General features: G+C 37.0%; 1 protein-coding gene across 17 annotated transcripts in view; it reads left to right on the forward strand.

Annotated features, from left to right (window-relative positions):
• TRIP12 (thyroid hormone receptor interactor 12) overlaps window positions 1–16,209 on the forward strand; it is a 144,598-nt gene that overhangs the window by 68,095 nt on the left and 60,294 nt on the right. For 16 of the 17 annotated variants that reach the window (XM_060106771.1, XM_060106770.1, XM_060106773.1 and 13 more), the window contains 4 exons: window positions 5,898–6,003; window positions 8,611–8,747; window positions 14,316–14,399; window positions 15,476–15,571. In XM_060106771.1, the coding sequence (XP_059962754.1) occupies window positions 5,898–6,003; window positions 8,611–8,747; window positions 14,316–14,399; window positions 15,476–15,571 (423 nt within the window). The remainder of the gene's footprint in view (window positions 1–5,897; window positions 6,004–8,610; window positions 8,748–14,315; window positions 14,400–15,475; window positions 15,572–16,209) is intronic. The other variant, XM_060106783.1, reaches the window with a different exon arrangement.

The raw sequence follows: 16,209 nt of genomic DNA on the forward strand, positions 1-16,209 counted from the left end.
GCATGTGGGATCTTCCCAGACCAGGGCTTGAACCCGTGTCCCCTGCATCAGCAGGCAGATTCTCAACCACTGCACCACCAGGGAAGCCCTGAAACTTTTTTTATTACTAAGATATTGTTTAGCTTAGGTCTTGTTTGGTTTTTGGTTTTTGGTTTTTCTTTTTCTTTTTCCAAACAAAGATATTTTGTTTTGGAGAGGGTTTTTTTTGGTGGTGGGGGGGGGCGTTGGAGAGGGACTGTTTTTTTCCCCTAAACTTGAGGTAAGTCCTTATACTTTTCTTCCTTTTTCTCCTCAAAGTCCAGGTTAATAAACATTTTCTGTAAAGACCCATATAGTAAATATTTTAGGGTCTACTGACCACATACAGTCTTTGTCACATATTCTTATTTTATTACAACTCTCTAAAAATATAAAAAGCATTCTTAGCTAGTGGGCTGTACAGAAACAGGCTACCAGCAGGATTTGGTCCATACCTACTCTAGACTACAAACTATAATACAGTAATGACATAATCAGAAGATTTGGGATTATATGTGAAGCATATTCAGTTAAAATTAAATGGAAATCAGCTCACATGATTGGTAAAGCCAAGAGATTGTCTAGCTTCAGGCTTGGCTGGATCCAGGAGCTCAAATGAAGATGGTCCTGTCAGTCCCAAGTCTGTGACTTATGACACCCTCATTCCCCCTCTTTCCCCAAAACACTGTCCAATCATTTATATTCCTATACGAAAGTCTCTTATATCCTCGGGTCATATGCCTGTCCTTAAATGAATTAGTATGGTAAAGGGGAGGGGATAGTGGTGGAGGAGTTGTAATTGTAGATGATGAAAATACAACAGTTTGAGTCTCACTCATATAGTGGGAGTGTATTGTGGATGACAGTTCCATCAGTACCACATGGAGAAGGGTTAGGAGATAGCTCTGCAAAGAATTTTTTAAAAAGAAAGAAAAAAAAAGAGGCAGGTGCTCAGAAAAAGGTCTGCTAGATAATATACAGTAGATGTCTGTTTGATCATCTTTTACTGTCACTTTAAAATGATTATATAAGTTGCAGAATAAAAGTGTTCATTTATTTGAATGGAGTCATTATTCACTGAATAAAGATGTTAGGTCAGTCTCCCCCTCCTCCTCTGCTTGATTTTCAAACAACCTTATGAAATACATTGACATTCATGTTTATTCTTGTACAGCAGAAGGAATCTTTCAGGAAATTGGAAAGTTTAATTATTGCATTGCTAGAATATTTTGTTATTGAGAGGAGTGCTATATTTTCACTATAGAACTGTGTAGTAGGTTCGATTATATGTGTATATCATGTCAAAGATTAGCATACCTGTAACAGATCATGTGAGAATTAAAAATAGAATGAAAGCTGATAGTGAATATGTATTGCCCAGTTGTCTATTGCTACTCTTAAAGTAATTTGACACAGTTAAGAGTGAAAACCATACCTTTTCCAAGAGAAATACTTTTGTACTGAGATGTTAATGTAATGAGAAATAGTTTTAATATTTCAAGTTGAAAAGAATATCATAAGTAGAACATCTTAACTATTTTTACATTAGTAAGGGTCCAGAAAGTAAAATGTCTAAGGCCCTTAATTTGTTGATTCTTTTAAAATGTTGTTATATTTTTAAAAATCCAGGCTTACAGTTGGATATATAAGAGGTTTAATTATTTCACATTTCAAATGTCACACTTTAAAAATGTCACACTTTAAAAAAAGGACTCTTTGTTTTTTTAAGGGTGAAGCCCTAGACTTTGTGTAAATCAGTTTTGCTTAGGAATACTTTTTCAAAGAAAGAAAAAAAAAAAAGAGTAAGACATACCTATATTGTAGAAGACAAATCAATTAGGAATTTTAAGAGAATACTAACTGCTAGTTTCACCTTTATCCAAAGGAATAAAGATTATAGGAATATATTTGTAGGAACAAGTGCACATATTCTTATACCGATAATACAGTTGATCCTTGAACAATGAGGGGTTAGTCTGCATGTAACTAATAGCTGGCTGTCCTTATCCATGGTTCCTCCACATCCTTGGATTCAACCAGCCACAGACCTTGTAGTACTGTAGTATTTACGGTTTACTGAAAAATATCTGAGTATAAGTGGACCCTGCATTGTTCAAAGGTCAACTGTAATAAGAGCTTTGATACAAGATTTATACCTAACTTTATTACACAAAGGCTTTGTGGAGAAGAGTATATTAATTTGATCAGTGATATTCTGGTTGCTTCTCAAAGTGGCATCATAAAAATAAATGATAAATGCAGTTTTGCTGCATTACAGAGCCTGGGACAGAGAGATGTGTTTGTGGTATGTGTGTTCCCATGCACATGTGTTTTAATTGGTTTTCAGTAGGTTGTAGGTTTACACTTTTCCATGTTTCCACCATTTATTAAAATACTCCATATTTGACCAGTAGAATGATAGGAAGCATTTCAGTTCTACAAAAATACTCTATTTTTAGGGGCTTCCCTGGTGGCGCAGTGGTTGAGAGTCCGCCTGCCGATGCAGGGGACATGGGTTCGTGCCCTGGTCTGGGAAGATCCCACATGCTGCGGAGCGGCTGGGCCCGTGAGCCATGGCCGCTGAGCCTGCGCCTCCGGAGCCTGTGTTCCGCAGTGGGAGAGGCCACAACAGTGAGAGGTCCGAGTACCGCAAAACAAAACAAAACAAAACAAAAACTCTTTTTATAGAGTTTAAAGTTTTCTAAACGAACCAGTAAAACAAAATTTTAACACCTTGCCACAAGTATATTGAAGATGTAGTACTCTCTGTTCTGCTTTAAAATAAGCTTAGAATTGTGTAGTCGTTTGGGTTATGCACTTTTAAGCAAGTCAGTTAATATTTTTGTGTCTGAAAAATGAGAATTATTACAACTTTAAATCTGAAAGTGCTTTTGAAAATCTCCATAGCCTATCTAAAATTGTGAAATAGGGACTTCACTGGTGGTCCAGTGGTTAAGACCCCGTGCTGTCGATGCAGGGGGCCTGGGTTCGATCCCTGGTCAGGGAACTAGATCCCACGTGCTGCAGCTAAGACCCAGAGCAGCCAAATAAATAAATAAATATTAAAGAATAAATAAATAAAATTGTGAAGATAGTATGTGCTAGCATTGTCAGTTTGCTGAATGGCCAAAAGAAGGTTAAGCTGTCCTGGTTTTCTAGGAAATACTTTATCTACCAAGCTGAAGTTTGTGCTTCAGCTTTCCTTTGTCCCAGAATTTATGACCTTTCTATCTTCTAAATATGTTTTAGACCTTTGGAAGAATTTATGTGGTTCTCCTCTAAGGAATTTTAGAGAACAAAATGTTGGGGGTTCTCTTACTTTATCAAGGCTGGATGGAGTTAGTGTCAATTAGCCTGACAGTCATTTTACATTATGGTATTGTGATATCAGTTATAAATAGCTTTCTATTCACTCTTGTTTTGGTTTTTCTCTGCCCTACTTCTCTGTAACTTAGTACAGTTCTTTTAAAGTCTAACACCAAGAATGGATAGAGAGAGTGTAGCACATCCACACAAGGGAATACCACTTGGCAGTCAAAAGGAATGGACCAATACGTGCAACACCATGAGTTCATCCGCACGACACTGTATGATTCCATTTATATGAAACTCCAAAGTAGACAATAGCAGCAGAAAAGAAGACCAGTGATTGCCAGGGACCCGAAGTGTGTGTGTGGGGGGATTAATTGCAAGGGCCATAAAGGAACTTTTTAAAGTGATGGAAATGTTCTATGTCTTGATTGTGATGTTGGTTGTATGCATGAATAAGTTTGTCAAACTCATTGAACCCCGTGCACTTAAAATGAGTACATTTTATCATACGGAAATTACATTTGAATGAAGTTGTTTAAGAGAGAGTTAAACACCAAAGTCTAAAATAGGGCATGAGTAGTGAAAGTGTCAAAAAGTATACTGTCACCGCAGATTAGCAATAAAGCAGTAGCCCACAATACATTGTTGAATATTATTTTGAATGTCACTAAATAGATGTGAAAATTTGTACTCGTGTCTCTATTACTGTATCATGGTATTTATAGATACTTTAGTATTACATGAACTAAGTAATATTAGTGACAATAATACAGAGGTTTTTAAAGTGCCTTATAAGTGAAAGTACCTTATGTTTTTTGCAGTTTTAATGTAATGTGCACTGATGGCTTTTTCCCTCTAAATTGTACATTTTTTAGTCCAACTTAGTCACATAATTCAGATAGGTAAGTGTAATTTAATATTTTCTGAAATATTAGAAAATTTCTAAATTTTTTAAATATTAAAAAATAGTGATGTTATTAGCTGAATATATTAAGCTAGCTCCATAATCCGTCTACATGCCATGTCCATCTTTCATGTGTCTGGGGTGTGTATCCAGCTAGGCAAAGATAAAATAGTATATAGGATGTCAGATATAGCTTTGTGATCACATCAAATAATTCTGGTGACAGCTATATAGAAAATCAACCTTAAAATAAAACTGAAATTTAAGAAACGCTTAGGCCAGTCTTCTTTTGTCACTTTAAGTTTCACTCTTTGATCCTTTTATGCTGGTTTGAAGAGTCTAGATAATCTTTCACAAAAGTTATTTGGGGTGAGAGGTGGGGGGAGAAGGGCCCAAAAGGTCTGGTTTAGATTTCTAAATGGTAATGCCTGTCTGAACATAGATTTTTGTCCTTATAATTTCTGCTTTGTGTTTAAAGAGTTTTTAATAGCTTGCTTTTCACCTAGCAACTTTCATCATGTATAGTTTAAGTGCAAGTTGGATGAACTGAAGTTTTTAAATGAAGAGTCTAAAGGATCAAGAAGATGTCTAGAATCCTTTTTACCACCTCTTTCCCAGAACCTTTAGTGGTGTTTTTAACAAAATCAAGAGTAAGGAATTACTTATCTTTACACTTTTTAAAGCAGTGAAGTGGAAAAAAATTAAAATTTGAGAAGAAACAAATGATCTGGAGAACTGTTATTATACAGTTGGTCTCTGAGAAAGTTAACATCTATTTAAGATGATGCCAGAAGTTCCAGTGGAAGTATGCTCTGTTGACTTTGGAGACCTCTCAATGCTGGGGGTCTTTGTTTAGATAGAGCTCACCACCCAGTATGTTGTCATGTCATGTACGGTGTAGAGTAACAGTGTTGTTTCGGGTGGGGGGGGGCAGTAGACGATGCTCTGATGGCTTCCCCATTGTTCATAAAATAGCAATAAATTTTTCTCAGTTGCTGTACCTTTTCAGAATCTGTTATCCCTATAAAGGTATTAGTTAGATTCCAGAATAACATGTAAAGTGTGCTTGATTGACTTTCTCCCCCTAATTATACAGTATTCTGTAAATTGGACATTCGAATAACCTTCAGTTCAAATGTATATTTCTTGCCAATGAGTTGGTGAAAGAAAATATTTTGTTCTCTCATGGCCTTATTGATGAGCCTCATATAAACCAGGTGAAATAGGACAGTGCAAAGAGAATGCAGTAAAGTGCTAAATAAAATACAGTAAAGTCCTGAAATACATAGTATATACCAAAAAAAAATCTCTTGGCTTTAGTTAGTAGAGAAGAGTAGTGGAAGAGTAGAGTTGTGATAGGAACTTTTCAAGAGGATGGTTTGAGAGGAGAGGGACTGTCATTCATGGTGCTGGAAAGCTTGTGTCAAGGTTAGGCCAGAGTGAGAAGATTTCTCCTGAACAGGGATGCCAAGCACCACATGCACTTCCCCAGTATGAGCAGGCGCAGTAAAAGCAAACTATGGAAGTAAACCTGGAGACTGCTAGAGAGACCATGGGAGAGTCCATGGACTTTTGACTGGATGATGATCTGAAGAATTATGTCATTTTAAATGTAAGGTAACTGCTCTTTTAAAAAGTTTACTTTTGCATTTCACATGTATAGGTTTAAGGAAATCTACTAAGAAGCGCAGCGAATCCCCACCTGCTGAGCTCCCCAGTTTGAGGCGGAGCACACGCCAAAAGACCACGGGCTCCTGTGCTAGTGCCAGGTAATAATCTGGGCTTCGCCAGTTTATGATTAGGTCGTTGTCTGTGTTCAGCTTTTAGCAAAATCCTTAACTTTATAAGTTTTTAAAAATTTTCTCTTGAACGTTGAGCAAAGAAATTTATTCTAATATAGCTAGTATTGTTGTATATTTTTGTGAATTCTTCCCCAATATTTATTTACCTTTTTTTTGCTAAGTTTTAATCATGCCTTTTTTGGACAACACCTTTGTCTTCTACCTTTTCCTCTGCTGTTACATCATTTGCACAGAGTTATTGCCAATAGTTGGACGTCTGGTTGTTTTCAGAGTTCTCGTCTGCCAAGGAAATCTCTAATGAGCATCTTTATGCCGATTTGGGTTATTTTTAATGGTAGCTAAATTTCCCAGTAGTGTGATTAATGGATCAGAAGGGATGCCTGTTGTAATGGCTGTAATATTGCCTAATTAGTTTCTAAGAGTGTTGGCGCAAGTTATTGAGTTTAATGGGTGAGGGTGAGAGATGTACTTAATTTTCATTTTGTGTTCCAATACCTATCCTCACAGAAAAATGTAGGTTTTGTTTGTGTTCTCTCACATCTCCAATTCCCGTTTCTCCCGGTTGCTATTTTGGAGCCCTTTTTCAGAAAATTATCTACCTTTGATAGATGATACAGTGTATTATTTCATATGCTTTATTAACTGACTCAGAATCTTAGGTTAAAGTTAAAAATCTTTTTGTTGCAATTTCATCTCAGATTTTCAGGCTTGGTCAGTTTTGGTCTTGTGCTGGTAATCACAGCCGTATGGGACTTCTCCATCCTTTATATGTAGTTGGCTCTTATATGTACTTCGTTCTCTCTACTAAATGTGCCAGAAACCAGTGATGCAGGTGACTGATTTTAGTTTACCTTTTCCCTACTCTAACTTAGGTCAGTAGAAAGGCTTTAAGCACTTCTTTTTGTTCTTCTCTGAGGTAATCGACTTTATACTCTTGGCCGTGGGTACAGTACAGTACACAAGGAAACAGTATGACTTGTTACCTAATAAGTCATAAGAAATGGACTCTTACCACTTTAATCTCTACTTTTCCACTTATTTCCTAGTTCTGTCAGGATTGTTTAAAATATCTGGAGTTAGTACACCTATTTGCCTTTGAAGTTTTTTGGCAGTACTTTTATGAGGACCTCTGAGAAAAGTTCTTAGTTCTTTAGGGCTTTTGTCCTGTTTTGGGCCAAACTTTGAAGCCAGTTTACCCAAGGTTTATAATCTTAGATATAAACCAAATTCACTGTAGTTGAAAATTAATTTTAAGCTGTATGTGGCGTCAGGTAATCTAGCATCCTATCTTTCTCTGCAGCATTCTCTCCTTCTCCTCAGGCCCACTGTCTTGATGAACAAGAAGTTACTTACATGCTACACACAAGCTGTCTAGCCACCTGCCTGCAGTGCTCTTCATCTCAAACTTTTCTGAATTAGTTGAGATTCCTCTTAGTGCTTTCATAGTCGATCACAGCTGCGGCTTGGTCTCTTTAGACTAACACACCTTGAAGGCAGCAACAGAGTATGTCACATGGTTGATGCAAATTAAATGTTAAATAAGTGACTTAATTTGAATCCCACTAATTTGTAGCTTGGTAATTGGGGTTTGTAATGAGCTTTTTTCCCCTGTGAATGAAAGGTTGGCAAAGTAAATCCCTGCTTAAGGAGGAGTTTTAATAATTGAGAGAATAAACTCTTCTAGAACTCATTGGTGATTCAGAGCTTTCATTTACATGTCACTTATGCCTGGTTCCTTCTTGTTCTTTACCAGGCAACATCTAATTTCACTGTAGTTTACTTTAGTCTAAAACATTTCTTCAGTAGTAGGTTTTTGCACTTTCTGAGGTCATTTGGGGAGCTGCCTTTAAACAATATTAAGTTGTCGTAATTTTTGAAGTCTTCTGTCTCTACCTGATTTGCTTACTGATTTCGCTATTAAAATAGAAAGCAAGTCATCAATAAAATATAGTCTGCTTCATGATAAATGACTGATGATTCCTTTTTCCATATCTTACACTATGCCTCGATCCGAAACAAGTGTCTTCCCAGATGTCGTCTGTATTTATTTATAAATATTAAATACTCATTTCTTTTATTTTAAAGGCTAGAGCTATTGTCTATTATTAGGATAGTAATTTTTTGATGATTTAAGTAACCTGGGACTTAGGTGATGGGAATTTTTCCCATCTTCTTCTCTCCCCCTGTCCTGCCCTCATTTTCAAGTATCAGTCTGAAAGTCCATATAGTGGTCCACTGTTTACCCAGGAATTAGGGATCTATTTTAAATGAATTGAATTGTCTCTGCAGAAGGAATCACTTTTCCATGTAGTTGAAGTGTTTAAAAATCACTTCTGTTTTGTAAGGATGACAACAGCTCATAGCAACACAAAAGCTTGTATTGTCAATGTGATATAGCTTGGATGAGTTTTAAATATACAAAGTCTTGGTTGTTACCCATAGTGATTTTCTACAACAAGTTTTATGTAAAAAGAAGAAACTAGCTCTGTGTTCCATGCATTGGAGCTTTGTGCTGTGTGGACATTGCTCCTGGTCACTGGGAGTGCTGCCTATGCTGGCATTTTTCTGTTGTAGTCGGCGAGGCTCTGGCCTGGGCAAAAGAGGAGCAGCTGAAGCTCGTCGACAGGAGAAGATGGCAGACCCTGAAGGCAACCAGGAGACAGTGAATTCTTCAGCTGCACGGACGGACGAAACTCCCCAAGGAGCGGCAGGTAGATTGGCACTTCTTAAGCCTAAAAAGCATTTATGTATCTTCCAGATTTATTTGGAGATAAATTACTTTTTAGGTATACCAAATATCATGGAAGAGAGGAGACAGATACATCTTAAGATGTTAGCCATCACACTTGTTGTTCGCTTTTGTTCTGCTTTATAGATTTGGTGTTTTGATTATTTGTATTCATTTGTTGTTGTTGTTGTTTAATCTTTTTCCAAATCCAAATTTGTACTAATTACATTCAAAGGCCTTTTAAGAAGCAGTAAGTCCTTTCTGTTTAAGCTTCTTAAATATTGATCTGTACATATAATAGTTGCCTACTGATTGTTTGTAAAACTTTAAATTCATAGTAAAAACGTAAGGATGTGGCTTAAATTGCTTCATACAAGTCTAAATTTTAATTTAGAATGTTGTAGTCCCTAAAAAATAACTAGTATTCCGTTTGAATCCAAGCAGCTTTAAGACTAGTATTCCTTTTCTTCCGGGTTTCTTATTTTTATTCTCCTAGATGTCTTAGCCCAGCAAAAATTAGGCTCCCCGCCCCACCCCAAGTATGTACCCATTTCCAGTGCCAGAAGGCAGCTGACACTCCACGGCTTGATTGTGGCTAACGGGTTTAAATAGTAGCTTGTTATAAGCATTTCTTACTAACACTAAGAACAGATACAAAAATATTATAAGTCATCATTATGAACATATGGGTCTGAGTCCCTTAAATCTGGATGATATGCGTAGCTTTAGGCGTAGGCATGTTCTTACTTTTGAACAGAGTTCTTTCATGTATTACTGTTAGTATCAGAATAGGTGCCAGTTTTCTTTAATGCCTGTGGTTGATTGTATATCCTCATTTACCAGGAAGGTTCTGGTTTGCCCACTGCTGTCCATATTCTGTGCCTTTTGTCTCAGCTTTCTGTCCAGCTTAACATCTTTACCAACTTACCTTTCCTGGTTGTGTATGATAGATTACATGGCGAACTTACGGCATCTCTTCTGGTGGTGCCTTTTTCCCAGAATAGTTTTTCTGAAGGGTTAAATGGTAGATTTTTGGAAACATACAGTGCCTTGCACATGCAACTCACTGAAGCTCTGTAGGACACACAGCCTATGCTTCCCAGTGTTTTAATGTTTATTCCAAGTCTGAATATGGAAGTGGAGCAATTCCCATATGGATGACACTTTGAGAGGGAGCTGCTGAGTGTGTTGTTCAAGTGGACTCATTATGGTAATTACAATGGCTAACATTTACAGAGTGTACACTCCATTGCAGACACATTATTAAGCACTTTACATATATTCTCATTTAATATTCAGAACAACCTGCTGAGGTGTGAGGTGCTGTTATCCTCATTTTATAAATGAGAAAAACTGAGATGCATGATGGTTAAGCTTGCCAGGGTTACAGACTAGGATGTGTGACTCTCAAATTCAGGCCTTAGAGAAAAGAAGTGCACAGTTATAGCAGCTGTGTTGTTCTGCTTCCGTGGTTACTCGAGTTTGTTTAATTCATAGGGGTGTAATCGGAGGCCAGAATGAGGGGGTGGTGGGTAAAATTCTGTTTCCTGGTATATTTGCCGAAGAGGATAAAGCTTCAAGGGATTAGGTTCATGCGATTGCCCTCCGAAAGGCTCGCCTGTGTTTCATTGTCATCCGTATTTCAAATCCCATTGTGATCTAGGTGCTTTCTGAGTTTCTGTAAAAGATACATATGCACGTTCACTGGTATTAGAGCAGCACTAACTTTATTACCTTTTGGAGGCTGGATCCCTTGTACGTACTACAGGGGTTCCTCTGCCAGCTCACTAAAGTGCTTCTGGGGAAAGAGGCAAATTACTTATTACTAGCTTTATATTAAGTTCTTCAGTGTAATGTGCTTTCGTTTCTCAGTATGTAAAACTGGAATTTAAAGAAAAATAAAACCCTCTAAGTTCGCGTAGAGTACAAACTGATGGTGGTAACTTAGAGCATCTTATGGCAAGTGTCCATTCTCAGACAGTTCTTACACAGTTGGTATAAGACTCACTTCATTTGAAACATTTATTTTGAAATAATGTTTTTACTAATTTAAAGAGATTAATCTCTTCAGTCTTACATATATATTCATTTTTCAGTGTTTCTTTATTTTTAGAGATCATTTCTTCCTGACTTATTTCAGTGGCCTCGTTGATATAAGTGTATTTTCTTTTTTCACATGTAGATATTAAAGCATTGCTCCATCTTTGGAATACTTGCTTATATCACCCTGACTTTGCCAGTGTTGTTGACATTTAGGAAAGTTTGTTGATAATGGTGTCCCTTTGGGTCACTCTGAAGTTTACTGTGATGTGGAGTGCAACCCCTCTAGCTCTTCATAGAAGAAATGTCAGCTCTTGAAGTTGATAGTTAAGTGTTCCCCACATTGTCCCAAGAACTGAAGGGTTTAGTTTTAGATTTCATTAGAACTGAGCACCCCTTTATAGTGCTGATAAAGTCTTGTTGACAAAGTCTTGCAAATCTTAGCGATACTAAGGTGGGGAATCAGGCAGTCTTCTTTATACCTGGAAATCAATCAACATAAGGAAAAATGTTCTGACACCTACATTTTGCATTGGGAGTCTTAATTTCACAAGAAATGAACAGGGTCAGATTGTAAAAAGAAAGCAACTCAGTTTTGTAAATTTTTCTCTCCCTAATTATTTTCGGTTAGTACCACTAAAAAAATTAGATTGCTACCATATCACCTGATGCCAAGGCCCATATAAGGTGTAATTATATTCCAAACAACCATTCTTCTGGCCTAGCTCAAAAGTTTTCGTGACACTAAAAATGTCTTCCCGTTGCCTCCTATACTTAGGTATTTGGTAAACTCTTAGCAGTTCCTGTCAAGTAAAAGTGAATTCTGTCAGCTTTAACTGTGTGTTGGAAACTGCCTTACATGGTGCTGTGAAGATATGCTGAGACTAGATGGGAGAGATAGCAGTTTAAACCAAAAAAAAAAGATTGACACCTCTTAAAATCTGGCATTGGATTTTCTCTGTTTGATAGCCTTGCTTTTATATTAGTGTCGGGATGGATTTTGTGTGTGTTGCCCAAGGTCTGATGCCTTGATTGAAGCAACTTTCTCGCTGACTGCTATTAATGGGTTACATTTCCTTACCTGCATGACTTTACAAACAGCCACTCACAGGCTAAGCTAGTTTGGTTTATCTAGTTTTGTAAAACTTAGAAAAAAGGTAAGCAAATGCTTATTAATACTTGCCATCAAAGGGATGGCAGCTGGAAAGGATCTTTTTCCTTGGGTCCAGTAACTGATTTGTGTCAAAATAGGCCCTTGACTTGATTAAAAACCAGGATATCCCTGCTCCTCCTTGTAGTGGGTCTGTGGCTCCCTTAAGGTTGGGACCTCCCTATAATAGTCTTAACAGCTCTTTTAATTCTGTGCTTTTACAAGTTTTATGTCTTGGTTAATGTCTTTGTGGCAGGGCAATTTGAGGTATTTATTATTCAGTATGTCAGTTCTTAGAATAATATGTTTAAGAAGTCACTTAAGGTTAAACCTTTAAAATCATAAGTTGTAGATCTGTAGACTGGTTTAAAGTAAAACTAGTAGAACCTCTGATAAGCTTTAAAAAAAACCCAGCATTACCTTAAGTGAACTTGTGATGTTTTTTTCTTTAAAAATGTGTGGTTCCAGAGTGTGCCTTTGAGGGGGGAGCAGGAAAGAAAGAAAAACCAACAATTTTGTTTGCCAAAACTTAGTATTTGCTTTCCACATTTTGTAAAAGTTTCAAAGTAAGTTTAAGAGCCACTTGACTAAGTTCAGTCATAATTGGGACCCGGTAGCAGGGCTGGTTGGCGTGGTTTCTGTATAACGCGAAGAAGCAGCGGCACTGAAATCAGGAATGAGTGCTGGAGGGTAAGTGGGAGGCGCTGGTAGCGTGCAGCTCCTACGAGTGCGGCCTGCGAAGTCAGACTGCCTGGGCTCACGTCTCATGCCTGTGGTCAGTTGTCCGACCTTGGGCAAGCACTCAAAGACACAAAGCCTTGGTTTCCTCATGTGCATGGTAGAGCTTGTAATACTTCTCTGTATGGTTGAGAGCAAACACATGGACACGTTCTCCATACAGTCTGCATTTAATGAGTGCTACCTACAAGTAGCCTTATATATATATATATATAAGTACAGTTATTATTTCCTTTTTCTCCATCAGAAGTGTGGATTTTGCTAAACTCCATTACTCCTTAATATTAGCATTTCTACTTAGCCTGTAACTCTAAACCATGGGGTTGCCAACGTTTTCTGTGAAGGGCCAGCTAATTGATGTTTTAGGCTTTATGCAGGCTCTGTTGGAACAACTCTGTGGTTGTAGCACAAAAGCAGCCACAGGTATGTCAGTGAATGAGTTTGCTTATGTTTTAACCAAATTTTATTTGCAAAGTGGTGTGCTGGACTGGATTTGGCCTGTGGGCCACAGTTTGCTGATTCCTGTTCTAAACCATACATTTTTCTACAAGTTTTTTAAAGATCCCGGTGAAATGTTAGAATACTTAAATGAGGGGTGAAGAAAAGTATTAAGAAAACAGAGTTGGTGGCTGGTGTATTTACATCTCTTTCTTCAGAAAAACTCTTTACATTCGCATGTGTGATCCATGTGCCTCTTTTAATGACAAAAATATTCTTCCTGCCTTGCATTCTGTCACCATCTGTCAAGTGGACAGGACTTAAGGTATTGTGGATGATGTGGTCATACACAGATGAATCGTCTATGTACAAAAAATGCTTTAGGACTCAACAGACACTGAGAGGAGGGGACAGTAAAACTGCTCGTTTTATAGGAATATATTTCCATCTCCTGGTCAGATTGATAATATTGTAGAATCAGCCACTATTTACTTAGACGGAATGATCGATCAGGTTAGCATTTGGGGTAGTAGAATCCTTCTGAATCTGAACTCTTCACTCTGCGTTTGTTTTGACATGTTAGTTGCCCTCTCTTTTGTACTTCAGTGTTTTGCAGTCTTCTGTCAGTTGTAATGTGTATCTTCAATGTTTTGTCCTGGAAATAAGAGAGCGTAATCTTTGCACAGTCTTGAAATGAAAGAAAACACGGCAAGCGATCATATGCAGACTACAGTCCAGGAATAAAGCAGACTGAAGAAGGCACACATCTACATGGAACATTTTCCCCAAATGTCAGTTTTGCTTTTTGTTTGTGACTAATTGCCCATCTATTAAATATCACAATGGTTTTTTAGCAGTGTTATCTTTATGGACTTTTGGTAGAGGAGTTCAGGATAAGACTCAATTCAGGGACAGTTTCAAAGACAGGAGGAAACTGTGAAAACCATGTATGAGTGAAATGCAAAGCTTGTATATTATGCTTGTTTCTAATGTAGTTGAGCCATCTTTTTTCCATAAAAGCTACATGATGAAGTCTAGAATAACAGCTGGTGTGCAATGGGCAGGCACGTTTGCCTTTATTCATTGTTGTCTGTAAAACTCTGCTTTTTCTTTTTTAAGATAAACCAGACATAATGAATTTAAATGTTCCTCTCCTAACCCTCACCTTTCCCCCCCTCTTCGAAGCCTCTAGTTCTGTTGCAGGGGCTGTGGGCATGACCACTTCTGGGGAGAGTGAATCGGATGATTCCGAGATGGGACGATTGCAAGGTAAAGAGAGTTACTGAGCTTACAAGAAACTCTTGTCATGGGCTGCCTGTTACTACCGTTCTTTGTTGAAGTTAATTCGGATAAGCTCATAAAAGTATAATGTAGCAGTGCCCATACCTCCAAAAAAAGCTTTGTATGTGGTAGTGATTTGATGATTTGGAATTGGAAGATCATCCGTTTGGCTCTTCATCTTTACTGTTTAACTAGATAAAAATCTTATATAGTATATTTATTTCTTATGTTAAAAAATTTTTTTTCATTACGGTTGCATGTATAGCTAGTAATGCATTAAGGAAGATATTGAACAAGGGGTAGCTTAATATATTGTGCTCTGGTACCTAATAACATATTGCATCTAGTAGGATGCTCCTTTGCTGTGATCTTTTGTGTTCTTGATCAACTGTTTGAAAATGAATGTAGATTGTATACATAAACTTGAGGTATTATAATGTTGTAAGTGCGTTTAAAAAGCAGCTTTATATTATGTATACATGATTTACAAGTACATGGATATGTATTTTTATTATCTTCAGACAGCTGATTTATAGAATAGATCCCCAATGTGAGGCTTACAAGAAACATTAATGAATCAGTTTCAGATTGCTTTTAAGTTCCTGAAGGAACTTAGAGCAATCACTTTTTGACTAGAACACAGTTTTTCTCACTTTTGGGAACTGGTAAAAATGATTTTTTTCCTATGTTTTTAGAGGATCTTATGATCAATATCTGACTGGGAAATAGTAGAGTGAAATAGCTAAGGTGCTTAACATAACTTCTTCAAAATAAATGTTTACTTTGTTTTTTTCTTGGACCATTTACATAGTCCCTGCTGGCATGGATATTTAATATCTCCATAAAACCTTAAGGTGCCCTGGAGTAGACACATGGGTGTTGTAACTTATATTAATTACATTAGTATATACAAGTGGTCTTGAAAAGTTTAATGTAACTTAAAGTTCAAAATGGAAAGTAATTGTTTAAATCAATTATGTGATGAATCAGTTGTTTGGAACTTCTAGATAAGATCAGTTGTATTAATACTTCGACTACTCCTCCTGCCCTTCTTTTTTCCTTAGCTCTGTTAGAGGCCAGGGGTCTTCCTCCGCACCTGTTTGGTCCTCTTGGTCCTCGGATGTCACAACTTTTCCATAGAACAATTGGAAGCGGAGCTAGTAAGTGAATACTTTTAAATTTGTCCTCCCCTCAAAACTCTTAGTAATTAGTTGAGTGCTGTTTTTACTGTTTACCTATTCATGTAAGAGAGTTTTCACATAAGGAAGTTTTCATGAACTTTAACCTGTTTTAAAAAAACAGAGCTTCTGCACGTTCTTGCCTTAAATAATAGCAACTCTTCAAGATTTTCTCCTTTTATTTTTGATTACTGAATTGGAACCATTAGAAAACCATCCAAAGTTTACAACAAGATTGACCCTTCATTTTGTTTTTTTTTGAACTATAGAAAGAGTACAGGATCTCAGGTGATTATATTATTATAGCATCTGATTGCATACTTTGCACAAATTTGTGTCTTGAGTTTTTTATGGTATAATAAAATTTAACCCATTAGGCAGTTGATTATAAAATGAGCCTGAGAGGAAAGATTTCTCAGCAGAATTACCAGTAACTAGACTCATTTAATCAAATTAATATAACCCAGAGATCTTATCATATATGGTAGATATGAGAGTGATTGTTTGAGTCTCAGTTTGTAACTAAGAATATGATTTTGCATAATCACAAATTCAGTTAAATTCTGTCTGGTATAGAATATTACCTTTAGCTTCCTTAAGCAATAAAATTTACATTTAAG

This window comes from Mesoplodon densirostris, chromosome 8, assembly GCF_025265405.1.
Source record: "Mesoplodon densirostris isolate mMesDen1 chromosome 8, mMesDen1 primary haplotype, whole genome shotgun sequence".
In the NCBI taxonomy this organism is placed as follows: Eukaryota; Metazoa; Chordata; class Mammalia; order Artiodactyla; family Ziphiidae; genus Mesoplodon; species Mesoplodon densirostris.